This window comes from Lampetra planeri, chromosome 41, assembly GCF_965212315.1.
Source record: "Lampetra planeri chromosome 41, kcLamPlan1.2.h2, whole genome shotgun sequence".
Lineage (NCBI taxonomy): Eukaryota > Metazoa > Chordata > Hyperoartia > Petromyzontiformes > Petromyzontidae > Lampetra > Lampetra planeri.
Genome location: NC_136147.1, coordinates 9,612,987 through 9,637,551, shown reverse-complemented (window position 1 = coordinate 9,637,551; position 24,565 = coordinate 9,612,987). Strand labels below are relative to the sequence as shown.

Genomic DNA, 24,565 nt, shown 5'->3' with positions numbered 1-24,565 from the left:
TGCTCCTTAAACTTAGTGCAAAAGCTTCCATACCAAACCTCATACCAGCTCTGGTCATGTGGAGAGCAATTGTCTGGCGAGGGAAACTGCCCTATGTTGTGTGGTGTCGGTGCATGCATCACACATTGGCTGCACTGTTGCTAGCATGGAACTGCTGCATGGGGATGGCACCAGTCATGAGAATCATTTTCACTGTCCTCATGATGCATGCATACCAGGCAGTTGTCCCCAGGAGACCGATTGTGGCAATCCGGACCATGTGAATCCCACGGCAGTATTTTAAGAGCGTGCTTTTTTATATTTCCCAGAATAATAAAACCGCATGCTCCTATTATGACCTACCATCTAGACATATTTGTGAGTATTAAATGCAGAGTGAGGTCTTACTGTGAAGGTGAATGAAGAAAGGCCTGGTCTTGCAATTTTGTCTACAAGCAAAAGTGATAGGTCAATAAAGAGTCCAATGTTGAAATATCTTGCTAAATGCCCCTTGAATTGAAGAGGTTCTATTCATGCTCGGACATGGGCACTGTGTGTAGAACTTACCATTGAGTTATATGAAATGATCAAGTAAACGACCTTTGGCTGTATGCAAATAACACGAGTGACATTTTCTTATTATTTATTGCTTTATGTTGCAATCCTAGATTTCACGTTTCTTTAGTTTTTTCTCTTGTGGCAAGCTTTAAAAAAAGTATTACAAATATTATCACTCCCTTATATCCCATATGGCCGTGTCTAATACTTCTCCAGGGTCGTTAAAATAAGTATCACTTGTCTGTGTAAACTGGCAATCGCAATAGGAGTGCCATTTCTATCACTGGCATCAGAAATAAGCTCCATTCCAAGCAACGTTATCATTGTATATTTTGGGTATCAGAACTTAGTGTGGCCAAGTTAAATATGAATCCAAATTTACTTAGGTCAGCTTCGTTGTACGATCATTGGTGGCCAGTTTGAGGCAGTCATACTGGCTACACAATCGAGCGTCAGTCGTCAGTGCTTCCAAGCTTTTATTAATTGGTCCTGAATTGACGACGGAGTAATGATGTGCCATTGTCATGGTTATGTAGCATACCTGCTGGGCATCAACGACTACAAAATAATATTGTGGAAAGATGCCAATTAAAAAGAACCTGGCATTAGCTACTGTGCAGTCATGCATTAATCTAAAGGGCCAATGTTTGCAGGAAAACACATTTTGCGAAGAGCTCTCAATTTGCAAGTGGGAATTAAATAGGATTCAAATTTACAATCCGCACCAATGACAAGTGCAGGTCAGGTAAGCGATTCTGTTGCCGTCAGGATCACAATGCAGTGAACTGTACGCACAGACACACTTCACACAGCACGTGGAACTGTACTTCAGTGGGCACAATCATTTCATTAGCAGTGCTACAAATGTCGTGTCCTGGAATGACCCTAAACAACCACTGCCAAGCTTTAGAAAGTAAGTGGTAAAAGCCTTTAGGAAGAAATAATCATTTGTTTAAACAAATGCTGGTGTTTAATAACATGAAGGTTGCACATTTAGCAATACTATAGTCTGTAAAAGTGCATTGTTATTATGGACAGTGAACGCATTTTTTCCCTTTGGAAGTGGAAATTACCTCCATTGGAACAACGAAATTGCAGCAGTGTTTTAGGCGGTTTACACAAGTGATGTAATTAATTATTTAGTACTCTGGTTCATTACGTAATAGGCTAACTTACACTCTTGAAAATGCCACCGTTTTGTGAAGATACAAACAGGTTGTTTACGTAGGTTTTCTCCGTACACTTCCATTTGATCGCACATGCTAAAAATGGTCAAAAAGGAATTGGTCCAACATAGACAGGAGCCTGCTAAAACAGTATTGCGATGCATTGAGGTTTTTTGGGTATGTACATACTTGTTATTTATGCAGCTTTGCTTAAACTGACAGCAAGTAAACTTGTCTTGCTCTTAGGCCATATGACAACAGCAGTGTGTCAGTGGTGCGTGACTTCTGGAGAGGAGCTGCAGCTTAAAGTGCTCTTAAGTCTGATTGAATCGTGGTGTACACGTTCACACTTTATCCACTGCTTCAAGCTCCCCCACTGCCTTTTGGTCAAAGAGGAATAGCTCCCAATTAAATAAAATGTCCTTTGACTAAACAATCGCCCATTGAGATGAACTCACTCAAGGGAGACGCTGGTTTGAGGCTTGCACAGGGACATGTGTGTTTTTAATATTGTACATAATCGTTGTTTTCAGTACAATACCGCCTGCTCTTGTGAGAAGTGTGACACGATTTGTAATGTCCACTTCACAGATCGCAGTGTACTTTGGTAATAACGTCCTGCAGATGTTAGCAGATAATCTGAGTAGGACATGAACTGTCCACTCTTGGCACAGCGAAGACTTGAACTGTTATAGACTCTTGGCACAGTGGAGAGTGCAGATTGCTGGGCCATCTATTCAGCAGAGTTAACATTGCTTTGAGTCGGCTTCTGTTGTATGGAAGCTGCAGATAGTGAAAATGTTGTGGCAATTTAGAATGTGAGCTATCACCATGGCACACGCTTTGTACATGCACCCAATAAAAGCAATAATTAAAGTAAATGACCATGGGAAGTGTTGTTGGGTCCTTACTGACATGTTGCATTGTCCGGTGCTGGCAAATCGAACATGTTGTTTGGCAGTGGTGGTGGTGTGCCAGGATGCTGCACGGCATGCCACAGCCTTTTGTCGTTGTGACTCGCGCCAGGAACGCATGGCGCTCTTTCAGTTCTGAAGACATTAAATAACAGGAAAATCGAGATTTGGATCCGTGCCAAATCGAAGAACATTAAAAAAGAGAATAATGAGGAAGTCTGTCTGGACTGGGTTCATGACGAGAGAAGTCTGATATATCAATTCAGAGCAGGCAAAACACATCTGGCCTAGGTAAATTGTCAAGAGGTGAGGGCTTGCTGTTGAAGGAAGAATGTTAGGTCGAAAGGCCTTAAGTTAGAAACTAGAAGCCATTGCTTGACTTGTTAAAGAAATGAGGGATATATCACAAAATGAATAGTTGAATGCATAATTGAAGGTCACGTTCTCTGCCTCCAATATGAGTCAGAAAACTTGACGAAGACAGAGACTCCTGCAGCCATCGACGTCTTGGTAGGAAAATGCACGGTTTCACACAGTTCATGGAGAAGCACAATAAAATGAGTATTTAGGCGTGTATGAAAAACATGACGCCACCATTTGCTCCCAGGTGTGGGTGAGAGCTGAGGTTGTGAAAATACCAAGCACACTAATGTAATCGGTAGCCACACACGTGCGCCCAGGCCAGACTTTGGGTTCCAAACACTCAATAAAGTTCACATACACATTTTTTTTATTGAAGAGAATTCACACCTGGATGTTGTCCAGCATTCCAACATTTTTTTGGACCCCGTGATACGGTAAATACAGAACCCAGAAACGTATTGGTTGATTAATAATTAAATTATTAGTGTGGAGGAGTGTTCCACCCCTCTCCCATAGGTGGGAGGGGCAGAGCCCCATCCCCCACCACTTGACCCCGCATCCATTATTTCTGCAGTGTTTTGAGTTTGGGCATAGGCTAAAACATGATTATTCGCTTTCGTAGCTCTTACTCGTATTTTCCCATTGGCAAGTATGTTAGGAATAGGATTTTTCACCGGGCAGGACGGCCAAATCAAGGCCGTAGCTATGGAGTCAACATTGACGGGAATCAAATCTTCCAGGGGGTCTGGGGGTCCCCCCCCCAGAAAAAAAAATCTAAATTTTAAAATTAATTTCCTGCTAAAAATAAAACAAAAAATTCACTAACACATGGGATGGACTTTTTTTTATTTTTTACAATAATGCCTAATAGTGTATTGTATTACATTGCTCTGTTTTTTACCTTTTTCTTGTTTCATTGTATGTAATGGCAGAGATTATGGATTAATAAAGTACAACCATAACCACAACCATATAAACAGAAATGTATGCATTGTTATATGAAGGGAAGCCCAGATATTGTGGCCAAGGTTTAGAAAATTGTTGTTTTTACAAGTAAACTTGGGTGGGCAGCCGGGGCGTTTACTCTGCTCTGCTTTCCCCTCCTATATTCTCCTCTCCAGCCGTCTCTCCTCCTCTCCACTGGTCCTATATTCTTCTCTCTTCTCCAGTCATCTCTTTTCCTCTCCCCTGCTCTGCAATAGTTTCTGCTCCTTTCCTCTGCTCTCATCTCATCTCTCCAGGCAATGACGAGTGTTTTGACTTGCCATTCTTCAAGCAAAGGATCCAATGGCCTGTTTGCGCTTATCGTTGACACCGATAAAAGCCTGGCATATTCCTTCAAGGCCCAGTCTGTCCAGTTTATCCTGGTGCACGTGACACATGGCCACATAATTCAGCCTTGTTTGCCTCATCGAAGATCTAAGCCATGTCTTAAGCTTCCTCGGGGCACTAAAACTCCTCTCAGCCCCGACAGAGGAGGCAGGGATGACCAGCAGAGAAGTCTTACTAAAGCTTCCACCTTACTGAAGGAGACCTCTCACCTCTGGCACCATTTCCCTAATAATGCTAGCAACATGTTAGCTCGTTTGATCTGTGTTATTAGCCCCAGACATGGCCAGCTGCACCTGCAGTAGTCTTGAATTCAATTCAGGAGACTCGTCTACCACTTTGTCCATTTTCAAGCTGCTGCAGCTTGTGGAAGCCAGCTTGATCAAACCTCTCTATGAATTGTGTATTCAATGTGTCCAAGGCCTTATAGAATTGGGCTCTGTACAAACACTCTGCGATCCGGATGGATATGGGCTGCAGCCTTACCGGTGTAATGCTTTGTTGGTTTGCAGATATAAAACATCTTAATAGGTCGTAGGTTCAACTTTGTTGCCATAGCAGTTGCTTTTTCGAACAAGACATTAAAGTGCTCCTCCGCTTGTCCTGCATGCTTGTTTTGACATGGTCCACAGCCTCCAGTATGCCTGAAATAGTCTGTTTCCTAAGCTGCAGGGAGGTGTTCAGGCACTCCAAATCCCCCATCAGGTCTTCAGCCATTACAAGGCCGAGCACAGTTCCCTTTTAGAAATGTTCCATGAAGACCATTGGCCTTAGTTGAAGTATCAGATGAGCTGCATGATGCCATTTCTTTAAGGGCTGTCAGCACTGACTCATACTGGCTGAGAACTGAGCAGATGGCAGGGGTGCGAACAGTCCACCTGGTGGGACAGAGAGGTTTCAACGAGGTGAAACCATGCTCTGATTTAGCGATTTCCTGGAAAATCACCTTGAACTTGCCAGATTGATTAAAGAAGCCCCCCAATTAATGCGCCAGACCCATTAATGATCTTACTAGAGGAGAGGCTACACAGGCAGCCTGTGTAACTAAGTTCACGCAGTGTGGACCACAGTGACAATACATAGCCAGTGGTTGTTTTTTCCTTAAAATGGCTTGCACCCCCTGCAATCGTCCAGCCATATTTGCGGCACCGTCATAGGTTTGTCCTCGAAGTTGGGACAGAGGAAGGCCGAGACGTATCATCACATCACATGCAATCTTGGCTATATTTTGCCTTGTCGTTGATGACACTTCGTAGAGTCCCAGGAATTATTACTTTGGTTGGAGATCTGCATCTACAAAGCGCAAACATATTGGCTCCTGCTCAACTCCTGATCTATCCTGGGTGCCATTAATGGTAAGTGCGTACTGGACCACTGGCATTGATGTTATTTCTGGCACAATTTATTGGACGATTGTATTGCCCACCAGCTTCAAAATGTCGCTTTAAATTTGGGGACTGGTGAAATCAAAGTGACCTTTCAGCCAGGTGGTCAGCTCTGCCATTGCCCTCTGCCTTGTACTTTAGCAGCTGGTTGATATTCCCACTCTCCTTATCATCGCCTCGAAATGCCAGACCTTGACGTGCCCGAGTACTTCACACCCCCAACAATCTTCATAAGATTTCTCCTAGCTTGTTGCTGCTGTCTTTCAAGCTCACGTGAAAGTTGCACATTAACAGGGTTTGGCTCCTGAATCTGAGTCATTGCAGCTAATTTGTGACACTTGTCTTTATGTGCACTAAATTTCTCCAGTGCCTTCTTCCAATTTTGAAAGCCAGTCTTTAGTAAAGCTGAATCTGCTTTTGAGGCAAGCTTAGACTTTCGTGTTGCAAAGTATTTAGCACAATAGAAACAGAGGACCCCCTTTAAGCAGGGGTTGTCATGGAGCCAATTATACTCTTTAAACCATTTCTCCTGAAAGTAGTCTCCTATTTTATAGGGTTTGACTAGGTTTGACATTAACATTTGGCTGATTTGGGCGAGGTCCAAGCTCCTCCACTCCCTCTCCTGCACCTTCATCTTCACTTGCCTGTCTGCTCTCTCTCTCTCTGTCATTGTCTCAAACTCACTCTCCCGGTTTGATTGTATTATCTGTAATACACGTGAGAAACCATACTTAGAATATCTCAGCTTGAATTAACATTAGGATTAGACTGTTGTGATGTCCATTATTCGGTCTTAGCCATCAATATTTGCTCTTTTTCTCACTCACCTCCATGTCACCTGCTCTCCCTGCCCTGTCGGCATCTTCATGCTCTCCCTCTTTACTCTGAATGCACCAGTGGTGTGTGTTTCTTGCCATGATGTTCAGGAATGGATTAATAACCATTTCTGATCTGAATGGCAATTATTATTTTTTCGAGAAACATTGACTCATCTCTTGTACTACTGTAAACTTCCATCATCTTACTGGTACTCATTTTCTCACTGCTCTCAACTTACTGTTCTTCTTTTCTGAGGCTGCCCAAAAAACTGACGAATGTCACTGCCACCCTTCCTCTTGCTCATGATGACACTCACGGTGAATGAAAGCTGACTAATAAAACTGCTTGCACTTTAATCAAAGAAACATTAATAATGCTATTTATCATAAGCAAGTGCAGCTATACACTATACTATACGAATATGCAATAAATGAAAGTTACTACTGTGGACAAATATTACACATGCAGCGCATGTGTAATAAAGACATTAACGTTAGGTGAATACGCCCGTGAGCGCCGTTGTTGGTCACTTGGTGAATGTGTGGCTAATTAACTTTCCAAGTAACTTATTTAGCTATTAAAGCTAACGTTAGTGATGGTTGATTGTTTAGCAATCGCAAATCGGCCCCGTTTTCACAAAATGATTGTTTACACTCGACAGTGATATAGCCATTCATAATACTGATATTATTACATTCTAGTTTTCCTATTTTTTATTAATTTGAAAGTAATGAAATGGAGAGACAGTACAGTGTTTGACATTGATTGTACCTCCCCACAGCAGTCGAGCAACGGCTTCTGCTGGTGTACGGCAACAACACTTGGACAAACCACACGCAGAACTGCAGTATACCGTAATACTAGAACTGGGAGTAGTAATAATTGAAATTTGTTAAGTGTAGTTATGATTATGATTACATTTGCTAATGATTATTTTCGGACGGCATTATTTTGTATATTTTTTTATATCAATATATTGGGGGGGACATTTTTAGCATATTTGAATATTGGGGGGGGGGGGGGATGACAGAGGAGGTCATCAGACAAGTCCAAGAAAGGACCCTGTTGAGTGGTCTGGGTGGTCAAATGTTTGACATACTGAACCTTCTGGAGGGGGCCATGGTAAGAGTGAACATGGCTAGCTGTACCATTAACGTGGGCAATTTCCAGGGCACCTCGAGGAGCTCTGGTGGAAGCCTTTAACAAGGGGCTGTTCCTTGTCGCCCAAAAGGTCCAGACTTTGGCAATCCAAGCATTCCATGAGGAGGTTGGCATGCTGGGACCTGCCTGCCAACATTCAGGACTCTGGTCAAGGCTAGGCTCCATAAGTTGAACCCCGAAAGAGCATTGCGATTTTACCTGGAGAAGTCAAAGGATTGGAGTTGTGTTCATGCTGGTACTAGCTTTACTACCCGGCTTCGCCCGGGACTTGGATTCTTGTCTTGGATTATACACGGCCTACGCGGAGGGTGGGGAGGGGGGGATGCGTGACGTCAGCAGGCACACTGCGTAACGCTTCCGCATGCGGGTGACATGCAGATGCGACGTCACCGCTCACTTGCCGTGCAATATATTATATCCATTATTGTGCCCCCCCCCCCAAATACACGAGTCTATTTTTATACTTTCTGCATTGTGTACAGTCTGGAAACTACCCACATGCCAAATTTCAAGTTTGTTGCATGTTGGGAAGTATGCTAAACAATTCGAACAGACACACATTCACAATTTTCCCTTTTATATATAGATGGGCAGCAGAAGAGAGGTGAGGCATTGCCTATGCAGAGTGATTACCTGGGTGTGGGAGTGCATCCTATAAGCATATGAGTTGAAATGGTATGGTAGAGTGGAGAGGTGTAATCCCGAGTTGACCAGAGTTATGGCGGTATCATGGGCCATCAGGACAGGCGTGCTCCTGGCCAACATCTGCAAGGCGGCTGGGTGTATCTCCCCGCATACAGTGTGTTCACAGTGTGTTCACAAGGTGCTATATGAATGCTGTCCTCTCGGCACCTGTGCCCAATAACCTTTTCCCTGCCTCTGGCTAAACTATTGTCATGGGTGCATTAGTATCTATCGGAGCGTGTCCGTGACCAATATACGAAGAAACAGCGTTTGAATATTTCTGTTACACACGATGTTTATAGAATCAGAATCTTTATTTATCCTGGAGAAATCTGATGAGCTATGATGCTTTTTTTCACAGATTTCCAGCAGTTATAGTTGGTCACCGTCACACTGCATCCCTTCCGCCATCACTGCTGAAAGCTTTTGTCTTGAGGGAAACGTGAATGTGCATATGGTGTGGTGTTCGGTTAATTAATTGCACAGTTGTGTACTTCGTGGTTGTGTTGAGTTGCTATTGTTAATTTGTTTGGTTATTTTCAGACCTATATTACTCCCAGATGAAAAAATTGTCACGTGCCCTTCATGATTTGTTTGGTTATATATCACTGGGGAAATAGCGTTGGAGGGATCACGTGGGAAGTGGCAGAGCCCCAGCGCTAATATTTAAATTATTCATAAATGTGTTTCTGGGTACCCAGTGCAGGACTGTTGAGTTGTACGTGATTTGAGCATATCTGTGACCAACTATGAACACTGGGTTGTACGCGAGTACTAAACCCCTGTAATTCATATTGCGGTTTCCATAGCAAGGAATTGTTTTACTGGCTTGTGTTTTTAACATTTAAATAGTTTATATACATATTTAATGTAATATTTTATTAACAACTAGGTAGCTCAGAGACTAAATAATTACACATCCGCAGCAAATATCACATAGACCAGGATTCACATGTAGGCACCTACCCATGGTGAAATTCGGCTCAATCAGAACCAGAATATTTATCCTGGAGAAGATTTTTTTCACAGATGTCCACTAGGGGCACGTTTCAATCCACTGCTGGTTGATGGTCTCCCCGAACAGTGTGTCATGGGGTTATTTGACCTCGTTTCACAATATTTGTCAGTGTGAGTTGGTGGAGGGGGGCCCAGGACCATCTGTGAAAAAGAGCTTCACAAGTCATCGCATTCTTCCAGTCTAAATAAAGATTCTGATCAAATAAATACAGATTCTGAGATATTACCCTCCCATTGATGTCCGCTGTGGCAGATAATTGAGCTGGTCGCCAGGTTCATAGTGCACAATGGTGCAATAGATAGATTTAATAAACTAAAATAAATCAAACATTTTCCCAAGTCTGCTTTTTATATTTCTGGCATGTGTACCTTATTAAGACATTATTTTAACTAATACCGCTAACCATGACCTATTAATAACTGTAAAAAACAGGATTCACCATTGACCATACGATGTATCAGCACATAGAAAATAAGTTGTAAAATAATTCCAAATAGTTGCTGCTGCCCTCATGATTTTCTTTGTACAGAGGCAATTGCCCTCACCTGGTTCAACAAAAGACATCAGTCACATGAAGCCAACACAAAGCTTGGCATGTTTACATTTAAAAGCCACGTTACATAAAGTAGGGCTTTTGCGTTTTATGACTAATAATGTCATTTAAATGACAGGTGATGTATAAAGTATTTAACTGCAATCCGATGTTATGTTTGCACACATTAATTTTACGTTGATTATAAGTTTCTTAAGTAGGTCAGCTTTATATAACTGCTCTCGGCTAGCATAAATGTTGACAAGTTAACATGTTGCTTGGTTCTGTCAATCATTTTCCATTTTTCACATGGTAGGCATCAATTTTCCGGCTTCTAACATTATCCGGCAGTCCTGGGCCAATCCGGCAGAACCGCTCCAAAAAGGCTGTAACCAGTCTGGCGATCGGCGCCATGTGCGTAACAAAAAAGTAGCTATTCTTGATTAGTGTTAAATATTTTATACAGTACATGATAGACTACATACAACTTAAACAATGAAAATACTGCATGTATATACATCACCCCATGCAGAATCTTCGAGATTGGTGTAACTTTTTAAAGTAGGATATTTATTTTTGTCTATTTGTATGTTTATGCCAATGTCATATAGTAAACACTTTTAAAAAACGAATAAACCTAAAAACATAATGTTGTACAAGAATGTGCAAAACTAAGCTATTTTAAATAATTATGTGATTATCCAGCGTTTTTGAAAATTTGGTACCACTGAATAATCGATGAGCTTCTGTATTAAATGCTTCACAGGATTGTGCTACTTTAAGCAGCAGTCCTGTGCAAATGTTCACCGTCATAATTCAATGCATTTATAATTCAGTTTGATTTAAGTGTAAAAAAAATTTGGCTACTTCCAAAAAAAAGTTGGGACAAGTCCTGGGAAAAAAGTCTTGCACAGCTCTTATGAGATTTTGGGTGTGCTGCTTGTGAGATTTCTGAATGGATTCACCATCTCGTGGCATGATGACGATAGTACAGTGGGAAACACCTGGAGGAAAAGACCAAATAATCAAATAATAATTAATAAACATTTGCCTCTTTTTACTATCCTGTTTGCATTTTATCTCCTCTGTCTTGTGTTTGTTGCAAAACCAGGTATACATGATTCAATGAGTGATTCAATAGATTTTTCTTGAGCGTCGTGAGTGTTTAGCAATTTATTGTGGCATACCTAGTAAGTGGTGAAACGTTCTGTCTGGCATACCGACTTAGTCTTGCAATTCCATACATTGTCACTGGGCTTTTTACTCTAGGTTTTAAAAATATATCCAAATCGTGCCATCAAGTTCATGTCAGATGTCCTTCTCGAAGCCCCTCAGGAAACTTCTAGAATATTTCAGGCGGCAGCAGGGTGGGCATGAATGCCCTTGGATGATTACAGCACAAACCCACTGCTCGTGATTACGCTGTGTAAAGAGTGTAAAGTTTCTACACATTTTACCGGCATTTAATGATCCACAACCCTTCCCTATTCAAGAATGGAATGTTTTTTGTTTAGTTTGTATACGATCTCATTTTGTCTCATCTGTTCTATTTGCACGCAACTTGCATAAATAATAACAAAATGTCTTCCATGCCTAATTTGATGCATTATCATGAGCATAAACTTATATTTTAAGCTATGAATAAACTCATTTTATTTTAATTGCTAGACTGGGCTACACTGACTTAAGTAATGCACCACATTTTAAATAGTTGTTTCATTATTGTGATGGTTCTGAGAACATCGAGTCACTGTATTAGAAAACTAGTTTAATTACAGGTGATCTCCAAAATTCACACCTATGGTGTTGAATCAGTACAGGCTCGGTGCTGATGCAGACATTAATCCCCTGAGCCTCAGCCATATGGTGGGTGTGTTTACCTCGGCTGTGAGAACACACCTGGCCCATGAGTGTGTGGGTGTGCAATCAGCATCAGATTACTTGTTCACTCGCACAACATGAGCTTTGTGAATACCTTCGTTAATTAGAATGCACATCGGCTGCTTTTGATTCCAGTAGCTTGTTTCAGTTCTGCGCAGCAGTGTTTATAAAGAACATGTTATTTTAGTTGTGGTAAGTGACTTGCGGAAAATACTACAGCAAGGAAGCCATCCAGTGGATTGCCTGCCTGCCATTCAAATTCAAATGACAAGCATGTAATGGCCGAAAATGAAATTTTTCTCCACAGTGTCACTCCAACTCTAGCCAATCTGAGCTGAGCTCAGACTACTCCGACATTATCAGCCATATAGGATTGAGACTGGAGATGATGCTTAGAACAAATATTTTTTACAAACTCCTAAAAACAATTCCTTCAGAAAAGTGAGGAATCTCATCACAAATAAAGAACGAGATAAACGGATAAATAACTAATATTGGTTGTGTTAATATATCGTAAATAGTTTTTTTATGCGTTTAAACAAACCACCTGGATACAGGGTTTTGACGGATTATGCCACCGACTGACATAGAAAGTGCTTGTATGTGGCAGTACGGCAAGTAGGTTTTCGTCTCATTTGCACAGAGCTTGAAAGAAAACCTCATGTGCCTGGCTTTTTCCTGGATGCTCTGGTTTCTTCCAACACAAAACAAAAATATTACACATTAAAGAATTTGGCAAACATTCCAAAGCTTGGTTCTCCTGAAAAACGGGTCTTTGAGACCTGATGAGATTTTTGTAGGTAAACAAAGAAGTGGTTATTGCGAGTGGCTTGGCACGCCAGTAAATCTGTGGGAGACGTGCAGATTCATATACGACCACAGTGGTGCTATAAAAGTCAACTAATTTGTTGTGATCTAGCCATTCTTCATTCACTTTCATGGAGACGTATTAACACATTTTTTTTTGCATATTTCTGTTCCATGAAAATTTACCCTAGTCCATGCCTTTGGTTTAGATTTATTCAATAGAAATATTCATTACGATGCTATCAGCTTTGACCGTTTAGTGGAGTTAAGAGTCAGACTTATTTCCTGCTCAAATTGCCTGAGGCAATGCTCATCGCTACTTTTCAGTTCTGCACCAGTGGTGAAAATTACATCTACCTATGATGGGGGTGAGCCTATCCGCAACAGTGGTGTGCATAAGGGCAGATGGACTGAGTCAACCCACAACAAGAAATAGAACTCCCAACCTGATTGCCAGCTGCTTACTCTGCCGCTGAACCACCTGGGACTAATATGGTAATAACAATATAGCTGTCTTTGCCGATGTCTTTCTTGGTAATCTATTTGTCAAGTTATATGCATCACTATTTTCCCAACTCTAGCTCTTCACTGAGTAAAACATGTTATCATGTGCATCGCTTACCTGTCTGCACATTTTTTTCAGTTCAGGTGCTCTGCATCTGCCTCTCTTTCTCTGTTCTCTTGGCAGCCATGTCCCCAGGGCTTGTTTACAGTGAAGCGATCTACGGTATATTGCACAGTTTGGAGTGGCACGTTATACAGTTGTTTACCACGAAATGGACAGTTCCAGTGGCGCGGCTGTATGGGAAGCAGGCTGACGGCGTTTAATTGAACCCAAACGCATAGCTGGAGAGCTGGGAAGGCCGATTGTGTTGGCAAGTGCCCTTTGCAAATCGTGACGAGGTGTCTCAATGTCAAATCAAACGCTCTTCTCTTCTGCCAGTTGAGACGTAGGTGGCAGGCTGGTGTTGACCTTGATCATGTTGGTCAGAAGGTGGTGATGTTCGCATTGCGGCACCATTGAGATAAAGAGCACTGTAATTGTAATGTCATGGTCCATTGCTGCTCGTGCTCTTACTGGGCAGTGTCAGATTATAGTGATGTAACACTTAAGCATTGTACGTCCATTTATGTAGCTAAACAGCCTTGTATGACGTAATGCCCTTGTGTTCGCTCCTGCTCATATGGGCAGTGTCATAATGTCAATCCACTGGTGATCAGGGCCTGAATTAGTAATCCTTATTTATTACATGGATGGTTTGATGCATGTATTGGGAGAGTTACAATACATTTTAATCAACGAAGCGATGCTGATGCTAATTGGTTTTGGAGCTGAATGTTGGTATGTGCATATGGATATGTGCTGCAAGAGCAGTGCATTTTATGTAGTGGGCTCATGGTCGCACAGCTGACAGGAAAGCATTATTGATCCTGCCTTATCTGGTTAATATCACGGGTCCCATCAACTGATGGATAGGCATTTCCCATCCTGGCTTATTCCAGTACCTTCTCTGACCCCTGCTCGTTGACCCTTAGCGCCCCTCACCCATCTCCATCTTATCCCATTCACTCTTAGGCTTCTATTCCATTCTCTCAGGTCATGTCCTCAGGCTTGTGTCACGGCAATGCACCCCAAAAAACATTTTAAGGCAGTGCCTGGTATTTTTCAGTGTATGTCCGTGTGCTGCTGTTGTCATTGGTAAAGAAAAGTTTGTTCCGGAATAATTTTTATTGTAATGACATTGCTGGTATGTCTATTATTGACCTTTTTGACCTTGGGAAGGCCATAGCGATTTGCCTTTAAAAAATGTCTTTCCCCAAAAAAGACTTGGGACCCATGTCTCCCATAGGTGCTGACTCATTACCCATGAATGGGAATTTATCCTCAAATTCTGGATCATAATTATAGAATATGCAAAACCCTCTTATAAAAACAACTCGTATAACATATTTTTTGTAAATGAGCTCCATCCCCTTGGTTAGGCACCAATTTGCATGCTTATAATAATGTTGATGCACTATTAATGTCTTGCTGAATTGCTAAAACTCGCACTTAAATAGACTGGCATTGCGTGTTGTCACTTTTTCTTAATGTAACCTTTCCATGCATCATGTCTCCCCCCCCCCACAGACTCAAGGTATAAATCCGTGGAAGCGCTCGGTCTCTGTGGCAGTATTTCACACGTCCTTTGAGTGAGAAAACTGGCCAAGTGGAGAAAGGTACAAGTTGTATAGCCCAAGGCCACATCTACAACACATTCTTACCTCCAGTTCACATAAGGCAAATCCCAGGCCACTTCCCTTGCCAACTATGAATGTCTACTTGCATGTAAAATGTTGGGTGGTAGAGAAGGGAAGTTTTGCTGGATTGCTTTTTTGATGTATTCTTCATTGCATGTCGTTCATATCAACGGCCTAATATTATGAACACTTGTGTCTAAATAGCAGAGTATTTGGCTGCTATAAATTTACACGTGATGAGCCACTCTGTCGAGCTATCAATTGTAGCCAGGTCTCTTCTGAAAAGTAGCTAAATAGCTCAGTGGGCATTACCTGGTAAAATAAAAATAGTAAAATAGTATAGTCGAAAAGCCAATGAATTGCCTAACTGGGATGACAAATTTGGTAGCATTCATCTGCACTGACAGCTTGCAATCAAATTCAATCAGATTGCATTTAGTTGACATTGTTCTGTCATTATATATTATATGTTTTTATGTTTTAGATATTTTTTTATTTTACCAAGGAAAGTCCACTGAGCTATAAGCTCTTTTTCACAGGCAACTTGGCCACAAATCATAGCTCAACGAAGAGGCTTATGATGTGGAAATTTACAGCAGCCAAATAATCTAAACGCTTGATTCTAAATGTGGAGGGAAAGACCGGAGGATCCGGAGAAAAATTAACGCGTCCACCCAGAGAACGTGTAAACTCCAAATATACAGGCGTCAGGGTCGAGATCGAACCCACTACCTCCTGTATACCAGGCAAGGCAGTTCATATCTTGCCACCGTGGCACCCCTGTCATTAAAATACAATTTTAAGATTCTCTTCCATTGCCTTTCATGATCCAAGATCTGAATCACTATCCTTTCTCTATGAATCCGTCATTGTCCCATAAAACTCTTTCCTTTTCCTCATTCGGCCAGCCTTCTCATTTGGTGGTCGAAGCACCGATTAATAGACCACACAATTGCTTGTTATAGCTTTAGTGTATTTGCATGCATCTTTGGTGTATTGTGCACTGTAGGTATGTAGGCATGTATTATACTCGTCATGAACAGGCCTTATTTTGTGTTAATCCTTCCTTCCAGACCGCCAGGGATGCCAAAGGAGAAATATGAGCCACCAGACCCACGAAGGATGCACACAATAATGTCTCCGGACGACCAGGCAAACGGGAAAAAATCCCAGTGGGCTGAGCTTGAAATCAGCGGTGAGTCCCTTGAATGCACCACTGTCACCAGTCTCCACTGTGGGCTGTTTCCTAGCACTGCCTTAATAAGTTGCATTTGGGATTTCTATAGCATCTCAATGTGAGGATGCTGCACAAATAGCAGTGCCTTGGGAGCAAGGGAAAGAGTGAAGCCTGAGGCAGCAGATAGGGAAGTAACCCACCCCCTCAGCCAGGGGGGTGAGACTGGCTGGCTCCATTTCCAAGCAATTCAGTTGCCTTATCAGAATGTGCAGGAAAAAGTGTTGTGTTTCTCTGCTTAAATGACCAGTGAGCTAGCGCTGATCTTCGTTGGCAACTCAGCCATTCGTTGTCTTAGCAAGATGGTCATTAGTCTCTGTTGGGTGACTCGACCAAACCCACCCGTCTGTATCTTGTGGCCAGCCTTAGCCTTCACAAAACCTGATTTGTAAGGATAGTCATCCATGTGTGCATACTTGATCAGTTGCATTTTATCAATTCTTACAATTGTTGATCCTCCACATAGTTGCCTTGCCCATTACTGTGTAAAACGCCCTGCGTCCCGCTTTACCAGTCCTTGCGTGAAGGCCAGGTTGCCTCTCCCTTGATTGCTGTAAGTCACTGGCTTCTCATAGTTACATAGAGGATGTGTGTGTGATTGAAAAAATAATCAGATTTTTACCACGAAATTTTTTTGTTTCTTTATAGTTTTGTGTCTTTTGTACAAATGTATAAAAAATTTGGGCTTAAATATTACATTTGCATATATTAAAAATATCATATCAATACATTATAAATAATTCATTCTTAAACACACGAATGTATGCATGCATAACAGGCATATTTATTAAATGTTTGAATACTTTAAGCAACCCTTAATGGACCAATGCATAAATGTGGACAGAAAAGATAGCCGAGCGCTACGTAATGCACCACAGATATGTGCTAACAGCACATAAGGACATGAACAAAACTTTTATCTGGATGTGCCATGAGAGATGTGCTGTCTAAACTGACAGAAGTCTGTATTGATGTTGTAACGTGACTGCTCCAGCTGTAAATTGAATCCTCATTACACGTGGTACTTTAGACTCAAATCTTTGCTCAAGCAAAGCCACATATTCACTTTAAAATTGCATTACTTGTATCATCGTCTACTTGCTCTGAAACAGGTAGCCACCATCGCCAGAGAGGATGACGCAATTGATAGTGGCACGTGTCACGTGACCACGCGATCCCTCCCATATCTTAGCTGTTATTGTTTTTTTTTATAATTACACTACAAGGATAGATTGCTATTATTACCATGCAGGTGATATTTATCATTTTTCATTAGCACTTATCGAGTAAACGCCAAATTAATTTTAAAACATCACTGACTGAAACGTTTCTGGCTTTGTAATAAAAAGTCGCATTTTGATTCTACAAAAATGGCTTCAAGTTGGTGACTCCATGCTCATAACCTTAAATCAGTGGCAGAATTGCAGGGGCCATTAGATCTATAGTGCTATCAGAACTGACTTTATACAAAATAGAAGTTATTTCTACAACAACCCCAGAGAGATGATGTTGATTACAACACCAATCATTTTAACATGACATAGAATGTAATATTGGTCTTAGGCATGATTATCACTCACATCACCATGCCCCATATTGGTTCTTTCACCCCTGATAAAAATGTTCCCTGCTTTCTGCCATAGCCTCCAGCCCTGTGTTGCTGCGAACTGGCCGCGAACTCTCTCGGATTGTTATTAATGCAAATTGGCGCAAAGCACGTGCCCAACAAATGCTCATCCCACCGTGGAGCATGCAAACCTTAATGGCGCAGTGATGATAGCAGCGCAGGGTGAATTCTTGGTCATGTTCATCATTTGCAAATGTAGAAATGAAAATGTGTTGTTCCCTTGTATGGTTACGTCTTCTTATGCTCCTGCCCAACAAAATTAAAAGATTCTGGAAAATACATAATGACAATAATCCTAAGATTCATATGGCGCTTGCTTTAAATGCTTCAGTTTTAGCTGTCCCTACGTGGCACAAGATGACTTGGCACGAGCATGCAAATAGGCATTCTGCCACTAGGGACTGCTGATTTCTGTATGCAATACCAATTGAGTAAGTTGCAAGTATTTTTTTTTTGTGGAAAATATGGGCTGTGACATGACACACAACGACCTACTCATTTTGATTGACGTCTGAGGATCTTTATGAATAGATGTCACATTTATGGTTGATATACATGCAGTCATAACCAGAGCGACCTACCGGATTCGAATTGTGAATTTTCTGCAAGAAGTGACCAGAGAATCTGAAAGCAGGATCCCTTGTGGGGAAAAAAAACAACTGCTGAGAGTTTGGTTTTGTCAAGCAAACAAATATTTACTGCCAGGCTTCTTCCCGGAAAAGGGATTCTGCTCGGGTGATTATTTTATGAGTAGTTGAAGGTTGATTAATCACATTTAATTAATATTTTTCTATGCATTCAAGCATACGGACACGTCAAGGCTATAACTGATGAAATCTGAACACAACACTCACAGTTTGCATTTAATTTTTTAAATCAAGAATAACTATGCAATTTGCAAGTGCTTGTGAAAACATCACTGGATGATGATATTTTATGTATTGTTTATGAAAAAATAACACCACTATACGGTGATAAAATGCAATGAGTTTAATTTTACAATGGTTTATATGCAATATAATGAGCTTTGCCTGTAAAGCCGTATGCACTCAGATTTTTGAAACATAAATACTGAGCACAGGATTTAACCATTAATCCATGTGTGCGACAAACAAGCCAACCTGGGGTTTTCTCAGTTTGCACAAGTTCCATCTATAAAGCATGGGCTTCGTGGTGGGCAGCGGGGGACAGTGCAGTAAAATCCTTTGTTGTACTATACTTCACGCTCCCTCATCTATGTTCTCTGCCTCCAACCCACAATGATCAGCGTGGTGATGTATGGTAACATTACCGCCATGACCCACAAGGCATGGGTAGTGTATTGACAATGCAATGCAGGATGTGCCACGGTGGCAAGATGTTAACTATCTGGTATGCAGGAGGTTGTGGGTTCGATCCTGTCCCTGATGCCTGCTGTAAATTTTGAGTTTGCATGTTTTTCTCCTCGTGGTTGTTGGGATTTTTCTCTGGGTCCTCCGGTTTTCCCCTCCATATTTAGACTCAACATGCGTTTAGAGTATTTGCCTGCTATCAATTTTCAAATGGTACGCCACTTCGTTGAGCTATTATTTGTGGCCAGGTCTCCTCTGAAAAAGAGCTTGTAGCCCAGTAGGTACAAATAGTTTAGTTTTTAGACAATAGAGTGGCGCCTGTACATTGTAGCTTGTGGTTTGCACGTGGATAGAGGGCCTGTCAAATTAGCCATGGATAGGTGTAATATATGATGGAGTGGGCAAAAACCTGAGCTCCAGGACCCCACCCCCCTCTGTGCCGCCCCCCCTTTACCGCATTTAGATGTTGCCACCGTATCGGTGACACTCGGAAGGTTCTTGCTGTCTATTCTTAACATTGTTTGTCAGTGTCAGGAGGTTCAGATCTCTTTGGGTGTTATTGTTAAGTTCCAACCTGCCTCAATCTCCTGCCATATGTTCTCATAATGATGGTGTTCTGTTAAGTGGAGTGTTGGCTTCATTCAAACAGGAGCTTTGATTTTCAGTTCTTTGTAACAAATAACATCATTATATGGAGAGATTGGACTCCAAAATGAAAATTCCGAATTTATTCCCCTGGTTTAGGGCCATCACTGGAGCTGAATACTGCCTTATTATTTTTTTTAGCAGGGAGGCACATTTTCTTTTTGATTTTGCATTTATCAGTTAATTCATAGCGTGTGAAGTTAAATCCTTTGCAGCCGATTTAAATCCCCATCGAATATGAAAAATAATCCAGATAATAAACAGCAGTGCATGCTGAGGTGTAAAGTTTAGATCTAGTGACATTTTGGGAAATATACCCACAATGACCACCAGAGCTTCACCTTGTAGGTAAAGTACTTAGTTTTTCCATATTGTTGCCGACGTCCACAGGTCTATCATGCAAGAGGCAGTGGAGAGCAAAATGTGTCATATCGGCAAGCCGTCCAGCAAAAGATGCGCTGAGCATGACTCCCCATCAGCCTCCGATTCAAAGGACTTGTTTGATCAGGGACGAGTCATACACTCGGAACTCGCACAGGAAGTCTTGTCCTCACTGAGGAAATGGACCCGCCAGAGGCTACGCTTTTCTGAGCAAGAGCCTCAGGACACCAGGGTCAATAACACCCTCTTCGCAATGGAAAAGCTAGTCAAGCATCCCTCGCTGCCCCTTCTGCAATTCCTGCAGCAGAAGATCCAAACGTAGTGGGCAAGGGCTCCTTCCTAAAGGTTATGCGGAAAATGGTGGTGCGCCACACTAGACTGCGGGGACACAGTTTTCTCCAGGTCCTTATTTTGATGCACTTAGGTCTCCCAGTTCTTGCCAGGACACCCTGCTGATCACCCCACACTGGCCTCGGAGCCGCTGGTGGTTTGTCATCCATGAACTTCTGTGTTAACTGCATGGACATTACCAGTCCGGGATAATCTGTTACAACAACGGGGCCTGCTGTTGCTAGACGTTAGCCATTTTCAGCTGCCTGCATGGATGTTCAGAGGGTGAGACACTTAGTTCTGAAGTCGAGGCTCCCATCCATGGGCAGTCTACTTCAGCCAGTGGAGCATGTTAATGTCCTGATGTGTTCAGGCGGTTCTGGACCCACTTATGTGTACCTTCCAAGGCTGTAGCAGACTAACTCCATTAGGAGTTTGAAGGTGGTCACGCAACTGCTTTGGTCAATGTGCGCTTATTGGCAGTTTCACGTTCATATGAACAGTATGTCTGTTGGCTCTGCTCTCGTGCTTCCCAGGCTTCTTAGAGCTTTGTCCCTGGAGAGGCGGCACCAGCCAGATTCCATCTCACCTTGGCACCTTTGGTTGGTTCTAGATGCACTCACGTGACAGCCATTCCATTCATGCCCTTGGCCACAACGTTAGAGCTCTTCTTGATGCCCAATACTCTTCTCCGTAGCCACCATATTGGCTACATGTGTTGCGTGGTAGAAAAGGACGCTGAAGCCGGTCGTGTAGGGGCTGACGCCAAACGTTTATTTAGGGCTTACGCCTAACTCGGGGGAAGGGGTTAACACGAGGGTTATTAACTAAGCTCCCCAGGGGAATGGTACTGGGAGTTCCCTACACCCCACCAGGCTATCGGGCTCTTCCCACAGCACTGACCGAGGGTTCATCCAACTCGGCCAGCCGGGAAAAGTAGACCCTTAGCCTGGCTCTCAATCCCTCTATCCCGGAGCCCCCTACTTCCTAACCACTCACTCCTCTGACTCTTGGCGAAGACCCCGTCCACGTCACGGGTCCCCCCTCAAATACCCCGGGGGCCATGACGTCACTTTACCCTGACGGCATTCCCCCGAGGCGAGTGTGACCTGACGTCAGCACTCCACTCCTCAACACATGGATAGGGCAGCTCTAGGTGCTGCTGGTTTTACCCTCCCTTCGTAGTCTTCCAACTGGCCATGGTCATACTGAGAATATTGCCTCCTTTCCTTTACAAGGTGGTGTCTACATTCAATCTACATCAGCAATTACAAGTTCTGACATTGTACCCACCACTATTTCTGTCCGAAAGAGAGGGCACTGCACACATTGGACATGGCCGGAATGCAAGTGTTTTACCGAGAATGGACCGCAGATTGGTGGTCTGGTCCTATTCAACAACTCTTTGTATTGTTTGGGAAGGTGTTCAGGGGAAAATTTGGCCTCCCTAGGTGAGGTCTGTCTGGCTCCAAGAGACTTACCCACTGCTAAACGGTGAAGCACCCCCATGAAATTCTCGGGTACATTCCACCTAATCGGTCGCCACGTCCTGGGCCAGGGCCTCCAATCCCGTTGGATGTGTAGTGACTGAATGTCACTGTGTGGTGCCGGGCTTGCCAGGCCACGGCAGATAATGTCATTATGTGCAGCCCAGCTACTGGGCATAGTGCCAGCCCTAGCGGGGCTTGGGTGAGCCCTGGTTAGCGCAGAGGCACCACGTACAGTGTGCGGTGCGGGCTCCCGGTGAGGGAACGGGAGAGAGTGTCAGCCAGCCAGGGTTACGTTGGGGCATAATACGCTGGTTGACCTGCCGACACCTGACCGTATGATATTGGAGGGGGGCCACTGGTGGACGGGGGCCGCTGAGTGGTCACGTGGTCTCGAGGAGCTCTCGGGAGCCTTCAGGAAAGAGCTCGAGAGATCTAGAAGGTGGGCGGAGCGAGGGGCGGAGCCAGCCCCAGCCCGGGCCGATATAACGAGGCCCCGTGTGGGGCTTGGGGTTCTTGACTGTTGGTGAGTGAAGATCCACGTCGGGTTGAAGAAGCCTCTATCCACGCGGTTCGGAACCCAGCTCGTGGTCCAGACCGAGATAGCGGGACCGTGTCTAGTTCTGCCGTAGCGTGGTTAGATGGGCGTTCAACACCCGAGTGTAGGTTACATTATGTTGTGTTGAGTTGATGTAATAGTGTTGCTCCCAAGACAACATCTGCGACTCGGTTGGACTCACTACAGATATAATATGCATGGTGGAGACATGGAAGTTGCCTCGTACCTTTGCCAGACATTATAAACTGGACACCGTCACCTTGCAGTTCTGTCGGCGGCTGTTTAGCAGAGGCCTGTCCCTCCTCTCGCATTCCAGCTTTGCAGCATTTGCTCAATGAAAGAATGAACGAAAGTCCTCTGGACTGTGCCTCTTGCGTATAAAGTTTTGTTTCTTTACCTTGGAAAAACTTTTTTTTCGAGTCAATGCTACCATCCACAGGACTGCCCACCCATCCATTCCTGCGACGGGCTTCTTTTCCTATCTGTGGCAATGAAGTTAGCATTCACATGGAATGTTAACATTTGCGTTGACTGAACATTCTACCCCAATGCCTTTTTTATTCGTATTTTTTAAGGCTTGAAAAATAGATATGAAACATCAACTCAAGGTGTATAAATATTAATATGTTAAGTCTTCTCCATTTGTTTCGTAAGAGACAAGTTCCACAAAATATACTGTTATCTGAATTGTTTTCATATTCCTTTAATGTTGAATATACTTTGACTGCCAAGATGTATTGTAAGATTTGTTATAATTTTTTGTATTGTAACTTTCTGACCCGCCCATACTAGACAGCTGTGAAAAAGAGATTAATAGCTCATCCAGGATTAATTACGTTTTTGATTCTGAATATTTAAGGGAACTTGCTGACAGTATCATGTTGCAATGTTGGATGGAAGGCATGTTTAGAGGATTTGTTTTTCTACTTTTCCCTGCAAAGTTCTTCACGATGTTTCCCTCAGAGTATCAGGGACCCTCCTCTGTTTTCACCCTCCAAGCCTTTTCCACTTGTGGTTTCAGAGGAGGAATTTTCTCTTAATTCTATACTGCCGGCCACTGATCCGATGTTTTTTTTAAGCATTCAGCAATTCCCCTTGGGCCGTGCTGCAGATAACCCTGATCATCGTCACACTTCCCAGCCCTCTACCCATAACCCTCTTCTTTCTGCATCACGGGACGAGTTGCAGTTACTGCTAGAGCCATCCCAGTTAAGAGTTAAAAATGTACACCTTTTTCACATTGCTCGAGCCTCAAACAAACAAACCATGTTCTTTCTTCTCTCTTGGAGTTTGGTTTCTCATCCACGTTGATATTTGTTAAAATGTATGATAGTCAACATGCAGCTTAATGAAATATTGTTGTTAATGCCTTTACCAACATGGTGCCTAAACGTTCACCGAGACGCTGTAAGTGTGTTTTGGAAATGTTGAGTGCCGACTCGCACATGTTGTTTTACGTGTCTTGGCATTGATCATCGGGAGATTACCACAGTCGGTACAATTATCCATTTTGATAAATTGGAGAGAAGACGTAGGCTATTAATTTGCAATGGTCCGAATCTACACACATCACGTCAGGGTGGGGGGCCTCTGCTTCTGTTCTGTTCAATGTCAGACTTCTCCCTTCTACTCCCCTCTTCTTCACATGGCCTTTGTGTCCGTGGAAAAGAGGGTGTTAAGTTCGTTGTGCTTTGCTATCAGTAGTAAGGCATATGGTTAGGGAGTGGGGAAGTGTGACTGGCCAGGGAGGGCATTTAGTGCCCACCCTCAACCTTATCAGCAGCACGTTCCGTGGCCCAAGGGGAACTGCTGAATGTTAAGAATAACATTGAACCGGTGACTGGCAGTATGGACTAGACAAACAAGTTTTTACCAAGGTACACAATCTCGTTTTTCATATTTACAATTCCCTGTCTTAAAATTGCGCTGTACTAAAAATGAGTTAAGGTCTGTAGGTAGAGAGCAGGTAGGTGACATAGTTTCGGGCAGGCACTTAGTACCTACCTTAAAAGCCTTCTTTACGCACATTCGTGGCCCTTGGGGAAGGTGCTAAATGGATGTAAAGTCTTGTCACGGTGGGATTGACTCAACAACATTTGACCAAGGTACAAAACCATTTTTATTACGTAACACT

At 42.9% G+C, this 24,565-nt stretch overlaps 1 protein-coding gene across 1 annotated transcript in view; it reads left to right on the top strand.

Annotated features, from left to right (window-relative positions):
• The window catches only part of LOC144732193 (CCR4-NOT transcription complex subunit 6-like), a 59,600-nt gene that overhangs the window by 12,468 nt on the left and 22,567 nt on the right, over window positions 1-24,565 (top strand). Inside the window, exons 2-3 of the mRNA XM_078613552.1 lie at window positions 14,728-14,816; window positions 15,911-16,032. Coding sequence (XP_078469678.1) covers window positions 15,921-16,032 — 112 coding nt within the window. The 5' untranslated portion in view covers window positions 14,728-14,816; window positions 15,911-15,920. The remainder of the gene's footprint in view (window positions 1-14,727; window positions 14,817-15,910; window positions 16,033-24,565) is intronic.